Source organism: Bombina bombina, chromosome 3 (genome assembly GCF_027579735.1).
Source record: "Bombina bombina isolate aBomBom1 chromosome 3, aBomBom1.pri, whole genome shotgun sequence".
Lineage (NCBI taxonomy): Eukaryota > Metazoa > Chordata > Amphibia > Anura > Bombinatoridae > Bombina > Bombina bombina.
This window is the reverse complement of record NC_069501.1, coordinates 566,932,799-566,946,658: the sequence shown is the minus strand read 5'-3', so window position 1 is coordinate 566,946,658 and position 13,860 is coordinate 566,932,799. Positions and strand designations below refer to the sequence as shown.

At 39.5% G+C, this 13,860-nt stretch overlaps 1 protein-coding gene across 1 annotated transcript in view; it reads left to right on the top strand.

The window, feature by feature from the left end:
• Window positions 1–9,515: 9,515 nt before the first annotated feature.
• Window positions 9,516–13,860, top strand: part of LOC128651799 (acid sphingomyelinase-like phosphodiesterase 3b) — a 67,773-nt gene continuing 63,428 nt past the window's right edge. Inside the window, exons 1-2 of the mRNA XM_053704784.1 lie at window positions 9,516–9,615; window positions 9,790–10,003. Of these exons, the coding sequence (XP_053560759.1) occupies window positions 9,555–9,615; window positions 9,790–10,003 (275 nt within the window). The 5' untranslated portion in view covers window positions 9,516–9,554. The remainder of the gene's footprint in view (window positions 9,616–9,789; window positions 10,004–13,860) is intronic.

Here is a 13,860-nt window from a genome sequence, read left to right as displayed (position 1 = left end):
CCTTAACAATTTTTTGTTGTCTAATGGTATAGATGTCATAAGGGGTTTTTTGGGGTTGTTTCTTGGCGTTTATTTAATATATCCTTTACCTCCGTGTTTGCGATGACGTCACTTCCGGTGGGGAATGCATGACCAATTTATTGCACTAGACGCCTATAGTAATTTTGTGTCCAGTTACTTGTATTATGGTCAATTTGATTTATAATTATTAATCAATATTTATTTATTTTAAGTTGTTTAAGGGCATTCAGTATTGGTTCCGATTTTCGATAATCCCCATTGGCTGTGACGTCATCGCTAGTTGGCGCTGGTGATTGGTTTAGCTGAGCAACTTTATTGAATAGGGGATAATGTGTGTAAATAAATGAATTATCGCTGTTATGTCTTAATTTGTATCCATAAAATAAAAACTTCTTATTGTTTTTATTAGTCCAGATGGTTTCCTGTTGCATTATTCCTTTATGTTATGTGTATCGATATGTTCGTATTAGCGATGATATGCTAAATATTTGTGTATCTAATCGTTGTATGTTACACTTCCTTTATCGAAGGTTTGCAATATAGAAGCGATATAGTGATTATTAGCATATCTGCAGTTTAGAGACGATATGTTCGTATTAGCGATGATATGCTAAATATTTGTGTATCTAATCGTTGTATGTTACACTTCCTTTATTGAAGGTTTGCAATATAAAAGCGATATGGTAATTATTAGCATATCTACAGTTTAGAGACGATATGTAAATCATTTACATATCTTTGGATTCGAAGATGTTTGAGATCGTTCTAATATCCTTTAATGGACTTTGGGGAATTTGATCTACTAATTGTCCTATACTGTCGCAACGATAACTGTAGGTATGGGGGAACAAGGATAGGGGTATGGTATCTTAAAGTGATGCTGACTTATCCGTTTCACTGTCATTCATCCTAGGTTGAATTTGGGGAAATCAGTCTACTAGTTGTCCTTTACTGTCGCAACCCTACCTGTAGGTATGGGAGAACAAGAATAGGGGTGTGGTATCTTAAAGTGATGCTGACATATCCGTTTCACTATCATACATCCTAGGTTGTTTTGTACTCCCATTGTTATTTGGACCCAAACTGTATAGGGACTATTCAATTGCCCTTTCTTGCTATCTGTAGAGGGACTATTAAATTTCATGGAGTAGCTGGAGTGCCATTAGCTGCGATTCGTCCTTCTATTCTAAATTTATATAAATTGTATAACTATGTAGAGGGTTTATTGAATTTCCAAAGGGTGGCTGGAGTGCCCTTAATTGTAATCTGTCTTTCGATGTATAAATGGTATATATACCATAAATTGTGAGAACTATAAAGAGTGTATGGGAGAGAATGATGGGGACTGCAATGTATGTATTGGAGAGAGGGAAGGAGATTATATACATATATATATTGATGAAGTCTTTCAGCTAGCCTCTAGATATTTTATATGGAGGCATCTTACTGGTAAGGACGTTAATTATTTGTTAAATATTTTTTAACCCTGTTGGGACTTATACCTAGAGGGGAGAGACTCAGGATATTCTGGGGCGTAAGCTTTGGAGTTTTTTTGAGAGAGTTTATTAACCCTGTAGGACCTATACCTAGAGGGGAGAGAATCAGGTTGTTCTGTAGGCTAAGATTTGAGAGGAGATGGATGTACTGCCCAGTCTAGACTAAATTAGATTAGATGGGATAAATCTTCTTTATTATTTAATCCTTTTGGATGGAGACAATCCAGATTAAAGATCCACTTTGATTCTGCGGATAATAATTTTCTTGTGTAGTGTCCACCTCTCCAATCTTTCACGATTTTCTGGATGCCCATGTAAGTTAATTCTTTGGTGTTCCCTTTATGCTTGGTTGAAAAATGTCTGTACAAGGCTGTGTCCATGTTTAACTTTTCTATCTGTAATAAGTGTTCACGTATCCGGTCTCTTAGGGTTCTTGACGTCTGGCCTACGTATTGGAGACCACATGTACACTGTAGCATGTATATCACTCCGCTATCTTGACATCTAATTAGTTCTTTCACTTTGTATTCCTCTTTAGTTGTGAAGCTGCAGAGTGTGGTCGATTTCTTTCCATGTTTACACGCTTTACATAGTGGGCATGGGAAGAATCCTTTCACTTCCTTTCCGAATGTATCCGTTATCCCTTGCTTCTTATTCTTTTTTATACTTGGGGCCAGTCGACTCTTCAGGTTCTTAGTTCTTCGGTATATGAATTTAGGTCTCGCTGGTAGTTTGTCACCTATTAAGTCGTCCTCTTTCAGGAGTGACCAGTGTTTCTGGAAGATTTTTTCTATGATGTCCTTGAAACACCATGGGATAATGGCTATATCTTAGCCACATGTGATGTGATGTCACTATACACATGCATACCTCATGAGGAGGGGCTGAAAGCAGTAAAATTCTTTTTGGACAAAGACCCCGAAATCCCGGACGATCATAAAACATTCATCTTAGATGGAATACAGTATATACTAACTCATAACTATTTCCATGACGAGGGAAAATACTACCAACAAATCTGTGGCACGGCTATGGGGACCAGGTTCGCGCCCAGCTATGCGAACCTATATATGGGCAAGTGGGAGAACATCTTCTGGGAGGCTTGCCCGGCGGACGCGGACCTGGTCCTATACCGTCGCTACATAGATGACATTATTATCATCTGGAAAGGTACCCAGGAAGATTTGGACCACACCATTAAAGTTATGAATAACAGCACAGACAATCTAAGGTTCACTCACACTTTGAGCACCACTGAACTCATTTTTCTGGACCTTAAAATTGAAATAAAAGAGGGAAAAATTGAAACATCTACACATTTTAAAAATGTTGACAGCAACAACTACATACATAGTATGAGTTGTCATCACAAGAGCTGGAAAAACAATATCCCTAAGGGCCAATTGTTAAGGATCAAGAAAAACTGTTCTACAGAAGAAAAATGGGAAGAACAGGCCAAAACCATCAAAAGCAAATTTCTGGAAAGGGGATATGATGAGAACATGCTGGATCAAAAAATCCAGGAAATTGACAAAACGGAGAGGAAGGAACTTCTGAAATATAAAAGGAAAATATGTCCAGTGGAAAATGACAGTATCAATGTGGCCATGATCACGGAGTACAGCGAGAACAAGGACATCATAGAAAAAATCTTCCAGAAACACTGGTCACTCCTGAAAGAGGACGACTTAATAGGTGACAAACTACCAGCGAGACCTAAATTCATATACCGAAGAACTAAGAACCTGAAGAGTCGACTGGCCCCAAGTATAAAAAAGAATAAGAAGCAAGGGATAACGGATACATTCGGAAAGGAAGTGAAAGGATTCTTCCCATGCCCACTATGTAAAGCGTGTAAACATGGAAAGAAATCGACCACACTCTGCAGCTTCACAACTAAAGAGGAATACAAAGTGAAAGAACTAATTAGATGTCAAGATAGCGGAGTGATATACATGCTACAGTGTACATGTGGTCTCCAATACGTAGGCCAGACGTCAAGAACCCTAAGAGACCGGATACGTGAACACTTATTACAGATAGAAAAGTTAAACATGGACACAGCCTTGTACAGACATTTTTCAACCAAGCATAAAGGGAACACCAAAGAATTAACTTACATGGGCATCCAGAAAATCGTGAAAGATTGGAGAGGTGGACACTACACAAGAAAATTATTATCCGCAGAATCAAAGTGGATCTTTAATCTGGATTGTCTCCATCCAAAAGGATTAAATAATAAAGAAGATTTATCCCATCTAATCTAATTTAGTCTAGACTGGGCAGTACATCCATCTCCTCTCAAATCTTAGCCTACAGAACAACCTGATTCTCTCCCCTCTAGGTATAGGTCCTACAGGGTTAATAAACTCTCTCAAAAAAACTCCAAAGCTTACGCCCCAGAATATCCTGAGTCTCTCCCCTCTAGGTATAAGTCCCAACAGGGTTAAAAAATATTTAACAAATAATTAACGTCCTTACCAGTAAGATGCCTCCATATAAAATATCTAGAGGCTAGCTGAAAGACTTCATCAATATATATATGTATATAATCTCCTTCCCTCTCTCCAATACATACATTGCAGTCCCCATCATTCTCTCCCATACACTCTTTATAGTTCTCACAATTTATGGTATATATACCATTTATACATCGAAAGACAGATTACAATTAAGGGCACTCCAGCCACCCTTTGGAAATTCAATAAACCCTCTACATAGTTATACAATTTATATAAATTAAGAATAGAAGGACGATTCGCAGCTAATGGCACTCCAGCTACTCCATGAAATTTAATAGTCCCTCTACAGATAGCAAGAAAGGGCAATTGAATAGTCCCTATACAGTTTGGGTCCAAATAACAATGGGAGTACAAAACAACCTAGGATGTATGATAGTGAAACGGATATGTCAGCATCACTTTAAGATACCACACCCCTATTCTTGTTCTCCCATACCTACAGGTAGGGTTGCGACAGTAAAGGACAACTAGTAGACTGATTTCCCCAAATTCAACCTATGATGAATGACAGTGAAACGGATAAGTCAGCATCACTTTAAGATACCATACCCCTATCCTTGTTCCCCCATACCTACAGTTATCGTTGCGACAGTATAGGACAATTAGTAGATCAAATTCCCCAAAGTCCATTAAAGGATATTAGAACGATCTCAAACATCTTTGAATCCAAAGATATGTAAATGATTTACATATCGTCTCTAAACTGTAGATATGCTAATAATTACCATATCGCTTTTATATTGCAAACCTTCAATAAAGGAAGTGTAACATACAACGATTAGATACACAAATATTTAGCATATCATCGCTAATACGAACATATCGTCTCTAAACTGCAGATATGCTAATAATCACTATATCGCTTCTATATTGCAAACCTTCGATAAAGGAAGTGTAACATACAACGATTAGATACACAAATATTTAGCATATCATCGCTAATACGAACATATCGATACACATAACATAAAGGAATAATGCAACAGGAAACCATCTGGACTAATAAAAACAATAAGAAGTTTTTATTTTATGGATACAAATTAAGACATAACAGCGATAATTCATTTATTTACACACATTATCCCCTATTCAATAAAGTTGCTCAGCTAAACCAATCACCAGCGCCAACTAGCGATGACGTCACAGCCAATGGGGATTATCGAAAATCGGAACCAATACTGAATGCCCTTAAACAACTTAAAATAAATAAATATTGATTAATAATTATAAATCAAATTGACCATAATACAAGTAACTGGACACAAAATTACTATAGGCGTCTAGTGCAATAAATTGGTCACGCATTCCCCACCGGAAGTGACGTCATCGCAAACACGGAGGTAAAGGATATATTAAATAAACGCCAAGAAACAACCCCAAAAAAACCCTTATGACATCTATACCATTAGACAACAAAAAATTGTTAAGGAAACAGATTCATAACAATTATACAGATAAATTTAGAAAATCATTGCAACGGTAAACCGGAAGTCATTGACAAATGACACTTCCGGTTACAACTTGGATTCCCCTATATAAGGCCCGAAACAATAGCTTACCACCAGTCTTGATAAAGGCCTAGGCAAGGCCGAAACGCGTAGACCTGGTAAGCTCTATTTCATTAGGAGGGTACATTGGAAGTATTATCTACACATTGTATATTCTCTTTCTCCACAGGTTTTTTATCGATTGACAGGTTTTTTATCGATTGGCAGTATTTGTTTGTTATTCCCACTGTTGTTTTTATTTTTGCTTTCTATTTGGAGCCCAGTCTCCAAATAGCACTGTTCTATTATATAAAGTTTTTTATATCACTTATCACGCTGTTGGATATTTTTCACGTAGAAGATTTCTACCTTTCTGCACAGGAGTGGAGTTTTCTAAAAGAATCGACTCTCATTGCAGCATTATTCCTTCACAGGATCCTTTTCTTTCCATCTTTTTCCTCACAGGATTGACATTATTTTTTCCTTCCAATTTTTTATTATTTTTTATTATTTTTTCCTCACAGGATTGACATTTTTGGTTACAGGATTGACATTTTTTTGGTCACAGGATTGACATTTGATCTTTGGTCACAGGATTGACTTTGACTTTTTTCCCACAGGACTGTTCTTTCAAGCACACTTATCACCACTTGGATTTAGTTCCCAGTGTGGAGCGCAAGCTCTCACACACACATTCACACATATCATTGTTGTAAACTGGAGCTACCTGTTTTTAGCTACCATTTTTTATATATTTGATTACTCTGTATATAGTGCAAGATCACCAAAATTTACCCTGTACAAAGTGTAATAATATAGTTTATTGTTTTTAATCAACATTTTTTTAGCGAGGATCCTTGCATTTTTTAACTAACAATTTTAACCATTTGTCTAAAGTGTTTTATTACAGCATCATTATTGTGTAGAAGATTTGTCTTGAATAAACATTAAAGTTCTAACTTTAGCCTTAGCCTCCATTGTTGGCGCCTGGATACACTACTCACACTGAAATCCCCCTAGGTGGCAGCTAGGTACCACCACTCTGGGCATACAAGGTTTAGTCGGCGCTGAGATATACACTCACATTTACAGACCTAAACTAAACTGCCAATAGCCCTTAAAAGGGCCTTTTGCGGTGCATTGCCCCAAAGAAATCAGCTCTTTTACCTGTAAAAAAAATACAAAAACCCCCCAACAGTAAAACCAACCACCCACACAACCAACCCCCCAAATAAAAACCTATCTAAAAAACCTAAGCTCCCCTTTGCCCTGAAAAGGGCATTTGGATGGGCATTGCCCTTAAAAGGGCATTTAGCTCTTTTTCATTGCCCAAACCCTAAGCTAAAAATAAAACCCACCCAATAAACCCTTAAAAAAACCTAACACTAACCCCCGAAGATCCACTTACAGTTTTTGAAGACCGGACATCCTCAACGAAGCGGCAGAAGTTCTCAGCAAAGCCGGCAGAAGTCTTCATTCAAGCAAGCCGAAAGAAGAGGATGCTCCGCGCCGGATGTCTTGAAGATGGAGCTGCTCCGCGCCAGATGGATGAAGATAGAAGATGCCGTCTGGATGAAGACTTTTGCCAGCTTGGATGAATACTTCTGGCTGCTTGGATGAAGACTTCGACCCGCTTGGATGAAGACTTCTGCCGGCTTCGCTGAGGACTTCTGCCGCTTCGTTGAGGATGGATGTCCGGTCTTCAAAAACTGTAAGTGGATCTTCGGGGGTTAGTGTTAGGTTTTTTTAAGGGTTTATTGGGTGGGTTTTATTTTTAGCTTAGGGACTTTGGGCGGAAAAAGAGCTAAATTCCCTTTTAAGGGCAATGCCCATCCAAATGCCATTTTCAGTGCAATGGGGAGCTTAGGTTTTTTAGATAGGTTTTTATTTGGGAGGTGGTGGGTTTTACTGTTGGGGGTTGTTTGTATTTTTTTTTTTCCAGGTAAAAGAGCTGATTTCCTTGTGGCAATGCCCCGCAAAAGGCCCTTTTAAGGGCTATTGGCAGTTTAGTTTAGGCTAGGGTTTTTAGTTATTTGGAGGGGGGGGGGGCTTTTTTATTTTGATAGGGCTATTAGAAGCAGTAGTTGTTTTTTTTTCTGGCAACCCCCCCATTTTCTGGCCCCCTGTATCATGTGGCAGACATGAGTCAATCACCGGCTATACCCTGTAGAGCTTGTTCACATGCTCAGTAGGAGCTCGTTCCCTAGAAAATGTGTACATATAAAAAAAAATATTTAAAAATTTGATAATGAAAATCAATTGGAAAGTGTATTAAAATTGTGTGCTCTTTCTGAATCATGAAAGTTTATTTTGACTTGAGTGTCCCTTTAAAGTCTTACTTTAGATAAAGCTTCAAATATCCCCTTGTACCCCTGTCTATATCATGCAGCAGTAACAGTAAAAAGGTTATTTTAAAATTAATTTTATAAAAGTGAGTATCCTATGTTTATTCATGCCTTGTCTAACTGGCTACAAAAACTAACAATAGTTAAAGGAACAGTCTACACCTTAGTCATCTTAAAGTCTTACCATAGATTAAGCTGCAAATAGCCTCCTGCAACCCTTTCTCTATCATGCAGCAGTAACAGTAAAAAAGTTATTTTAAAATGAATATTGTTTCTGACCACTTTGAAATGGCAGCCAAGTTCCGCCCACTGATGATATCACAATCTGGGCTGCATAATAGTTTCACTAGTTACAAAAGACTCGCTAGTTGGATTACACAGACTGTCAATGCTATTAAGCAGAGTGGCTAAATGTAGTGCTACCCAGGGTCCTGAACCAAAAATGGGCCAGCTCCTACGCTTACATTACTGCTTTTTCAAATAAAGATACCAAGAGAACTAAAAAAAAATGATAATAGGAGTAAATTAGAAATTTGCTTAATATTGCATGCTCTATCTGAATCATTAAAGAAAAAAAATGAGTTTCATATCCTTTTAAGTTACCTAGAATACATTTCTGTGGTTCAAGCTTTTCTTCAAGTTTGTCAGGAATTTTTATGTTTTTACTATATGTTGTTTTTCAGTTATTTGGGATTTTCCTTTATTGATTTCTTCAATCCTTGGACTAGTAGCATCGAACAAGAAAGAAAATTGATTGGTTGATTAGGTGCCTTTTGTGGACAATATGTTCCCTCCCATTGGTCATTCTCTTCATGGGTTGTTTCCGGTATGTTTTCACTGGTCACCTTTTAGCTGGCCATTATTTTATATGCTCATTTTAAACAGTGGTATTTTTCTGTTTTTATCTGATTTATTTTTTTTCTAACGTGCCCTTCCCTTCTGTGTTCTGTACCCATACCTGAAACATCTGTCACCTCCCTATTTGTTACTGGCAGCCAGGGGTTAATTTAATATTACATTAACCTTTGACCTGTTTGTTTGATATGTTGTCTGATGCCCTTTGTCTTGCATGTCACTTAGCATATTTTTCATATGAATTTACAAATGTCTTTTTAGCCTAAACTTGTATACTTATATTTGGTTTCACTTATGATTTATTCCTCTTTATTACCCCAAGAGGAGTTAGGTCAACTTTTAACATCATCATAATTAACTCCTGATAACTTAACTAATTATCGTTGGTGAAATAAACATTATAATTTACTTAAGCATAAGGCAAAGTGGTAGAACAGGCAATGATCAGGAAGTAATATGCAATTCCAGTGCCAGTAAATTAAAAACAAAAGCAAAACCCACAATGGAATTGTTTTTGTAATGAGTTTACATAAGCACTTTCTGCTCAGTACTAACGGTATTTACTTAGGCTACAAACCTCTGGTAATACACTACAGCTTTGAAGGGAAAGTAACCCAATCTCTGCTCACAACTAGCTGTAAAGATGTAAAATTATTGCATAATGTGCTTTTTAACCAATGGTAATCTCTCTCCCACATAATTGAGGGAGGGATAGACTGTAAGGATTTCTATGCGTCATATGGAACACACCCTGTGGTAATCTGCTGTAAGTAAGGACATTCTCATAAGCAAAGGGAAGTCTCATATTTGGAGAACATCCTTCAGATCATGAAGTCCTTAATGCTTTTACTTCAGCTGGTTCTCATTGGATTTACCTGTGCAGAGACAGGTAACTGTAATTTAGAACAGAGAGTGTGTGAAAGAGAGAGTGAAAAATAAATGTGAGAGAACCGAGTTTACTAGTGTAAGAAAATAGGTAAACGTTATAGAAAAAGAAGATAGATCTGGTGGAAAATAGGAGTGTAAACAAAGACATTAACATAATTGTGTTTTTCTTTCTTAGGTCGTTTTTGGCACATCACAGACTTACACTTGGATCCTAACTACATAGTAACCTCTGACCCAATGGGTGTTTGCCCATCAGCAGGAAACCAGCAAGTGACAAATCCAGGGAAATATGGGCACTATCTATGTGATTCTCCTCGTGCTCTTATCAACCTAGCAATCGATACTATGAAGGTTGTTTTGCCAGACCCAGACTTTATACTGTGGACTGGGTAAGGAAGGGTGTGTGTGTGAGCTTGAAAGGTGTATGCAATAAGAATGAATAAATGTGTGATAAAGTAGAAGGCACTACAGATATTGAGTATAATCCTTTTGTATTTCTCTTTTTTTATGTGCAATATATGAAAGACTAAAATGGTTATTACCATTATATGCAACATCTGAATTGCGTATTTTTATACAAACATATAGGGTTTAATATCGGATGCTGCTTCCGACCCTGATCGTTTCTGGTCCGCCTGAAATGGAAGTTAAGAAGCAGCGGTCGTAAGACCACTGCTTCTTAACTTCTGTGTCAGAGTGCAATCATCCTGATCCGATCCGATTGGAATGATTGACACCCCCTGCTAGCAGCCGATTGGCCGCAAATGTGCAGGGAGCAGTATTGCACAAGCATTTCACAAGAAATGCTTGTGCAATGTTAAATGCAGACTGCGTATGCTGTCGGCATTTAGCAAGGTCCATCGGACATGATACGCTACAGTGAATCATGTCCGCTCGCTCATGTTAAATCTACCCCAAACTCTGAATAGCACCATTTTATTTGCTTAAAGGGACATTCTACACCAGAATTGTTATTGTTTTAAAAGCTAGACAATCCCTTTATTACCCATTCCAACATGGTTATATAAATACACCTTTTACCTCTGTGATTACCTTGTTTCTAAGCCGCTGCAAACTGACTCTTATTTCAGTTCTTTTGACAGGCTTGCATTTTAGCCAATTAGTGCTAACTCCAAGGTAACTCCACGTACGTGAGCACAATGGTATCTATTTGACACACATGAACTAACACCCTCTAGTGGTGAAAAAAATGTAAAAATGCATTCAGATAAGAGGCGGCCTTCAAGGTCTAAGAAATTAGCATATGAACCTCCTAGGTTTAACTTTCAACTAAAAATACCAAGAGAACAAAATTTTTGATAAAAGTAAATTGGAAAGTTGTTTAAAATTACATGCCCTATCTGAATCATGACAGTTTATTTTGGACTAGACTGTCCCTTAAAAATGCAAGGATTGTACATTACATAAAAAAACAACCTTTATCTTTCAGTTTCAAGTTACTTTCAAAATTAATTCTGCTTTCTGCATTTTGATAACTTGTTCTCACTTCATTCTAGCCAAGTTAGACCTGAAAAGAGGCAATGAGTGCTTTGCTATAAATTAAAGGGACACTGTACACTAGATTTTTCTTTGCATACATATTTTGTAGATGATCCATTTATATAGCTCCTCTGGGAGCGAGTGTTTTTGTAACAATGTATAGTTTTGCAAATTTTTAAAACATGCTGAAATTCTGACTCCTAACCAAGCCCCAAAGCATTAGATGTATACTGATGTCTACAGACTCATGCTTGTGCAACCTCTGGAACACATTCTGAGCATATGGTTTTCATATATGTATATATATATATATATATATATATATATATATATATATATATATATATACTAGTCCTAAAGCCTGTGTACACATGCCATTTTTTGCAGTTCAGGGTTCCCACCCCTTGCTCTCTTTCTATCCCCCCTCTCTTTTGCTCTCTCTTTCAACCCTCTCTTTTGCTCTCTCTCTCTCTCCCTTCTCTTTTACTCTCTCTCCCCCCCTCTCTTTTGCTCTCTCTCTCCCCCCTCTCTTTTGCTCTCTCTCTCCCCCCTCTCTTTTGCTCTCTCTCCCCCCTCTCTTTTGCTCTCTCTCTCCCCCTCTCTTTTGCTCTCTCTCTCCCCCCTCTCTTTTGCTCTCTCTCTCCCTCCTCTCTTTTGCTCTCTCTCTCCCCCTCTCTTTTGCTCTCTCTCTTCCCCCTCTCTTTTGCTCTCTCTCTCCCGCCTCTCTTTTGCTCTCTCTCTCTCTTCCCCCTCTCTTTTGCTCTCTCTCTCCCCCCTCTCTTTTGCTCTCTCTCCCTCTCTTTTGCTCTCTCTTCCCCTCTTTTGCTGTCTCTCTCCCCCTCTTTTGCTGTCTCTCTCCCTCTCTTTTGCTGTCTCTCTCCCTCTCTTTTGCTCTCTCTCTTCCCCCCTCTTGTTTGCTCTCTACTCTCATTTGCTCGCTCTCTCTCACCCCCTCTTTTTTGCGCTCTCTCCCCCCTATCTTTTGTGCTCTCTCCCCCCTCTCTTTTGTGCTCTCTCCCGCTCTCTTTTGTGCTCTCCCCCCCCCCCCTCTCTTTTGTGCTCTCTCCCCCTCTCTTTTGTGCTCTCTTCCCCCTCTCTTTTGTGCTCTCTCCCCCTCTCTATTGTGCTCTCTCCCCCTCTCTTTTGCACTCTCTCCCCCTCTCTTTTGTGCACTCTCTCCCCCTCTCTTTTGAGCTCTCTCCCCCTCTCTTTTGCGCTCTCTCCCCCCTCTTTTGCGCACTCTCCCCCCTCTCTTTTGCTGTCTCTCTCCCTCTCTTTTCCTCTCTCTCCCCCTCTCTTTTGTGCTCTCTCTCTCTCCCCCCCTCTCTTTTGCGCTCTCTCTCTCCCCCCTCTTTTTTGCGCTCTCTCCCCCCTATCTTTTGTGCTCTCTCCCCCCTCTCTTTTGTGCTCTCTCCCCCTCTCTTTTGTGCTCTCTCCCCCCTCTCTTTTGTGCTCTCTCCCCCTCTCTTTTGTGCTCTCCCCCCCTCTCTTTTGTGGTCTATCCCCCCTCTCTTTTATGCTCTCTCCCCCTCTCTTTTGTGCTCTCTCCCCCTCTTTTTTGTGCTCTCTCCCCCCTCTCTTTTGTGCTCCCCCCCCTCTCTTTTGTGCTCTCTCCCCCCTCTTTTTTGTGCTCTCTCCCCCCTCTCTTTTGTGCTCTTTCCCCCCCTCTCTTTTGTGCTCTCTCCCCCCTTTCTTTTGTGCTCTCTCCCCCCTCTCTTTTGTACTCTCTACCCCCTCTCTTTTGTGCTCTCTACCCCCTCTCTTTTGTGCTCTCTCCCCCTCTCTTTTGTGCTTTCTCCCCCTCTCTTTTGTGCTCTCTCCCCCTCTCTTTTGTGCTCTCTCCCCCCTCTCTTTTGTGCTCTCTCCCCCTCTATTTTGTGCTCTCTCCCCCTCTCTTTTGTGCTCTCTCTCCCCCCTCTCTTTTGTGCTCTCTCCCCCCTCTCTTTTGGGTTCTCTCCCCCCTCTCTTTTGTGCTCTCTCCCCCTCTCTTTTGTGCACTCTCCCCCTCTCTTCTGCTCTCTCTATCCCCCCTCTTTAGAGCTCTCTGACAGTCTCTCACGGCAGTCCGGTCGGCCCGGCATCTGGCCCCATCCGGCCCCAACCGACCCCACCCGGCTCCGTCCACGTCACACCCGGCCCCGTCCATGTCACACCCGTCCAGCCACGCCCACTCCACAACACGCCAGATCAGTTGGAAGGCCAGGTGTGTTTGTCCTCGCGTGCAGTCTCTACTTCGCAAGACCAGAAGTTGGGTAGGAGAGGTAGAATTTTACATAGATATCTAGCCAGTAGAGGGGTTAATAACAGAGCTATATAAAAAAAATATTTATTTATACCATTTTAATCAGTGGTAAAGCTTCCTACACAGAACAGTATTGCAAACACAGACAGCTCACAAGCATAGAAAGCACAGCCCTGCCAACTTTGAGTTTCATTATTTGCAGTCATTTTTCATAATCAGTGACATCACAGTAAGTGACATCATAGGAAGAGATATCACATGAAGTAACGCCGTATGCAAAAACCGACTTTAAAAAAAACAAAAAACTTTACTATGCAAATAGTTCCCACGAGAATAGGTCTCTACATTCCTACTGTATTGGTTTGATACATTTTGTCTTGTCTCTTACAAATATTGTATCTTGTACTTTTATCATTTGTAAGCATGGACAGCGCTGTGGAATTTGTTGGAGCTTTATAAATAAAATATAATAATAATGAAAATTACCCTTCTAGATTTTGAAGC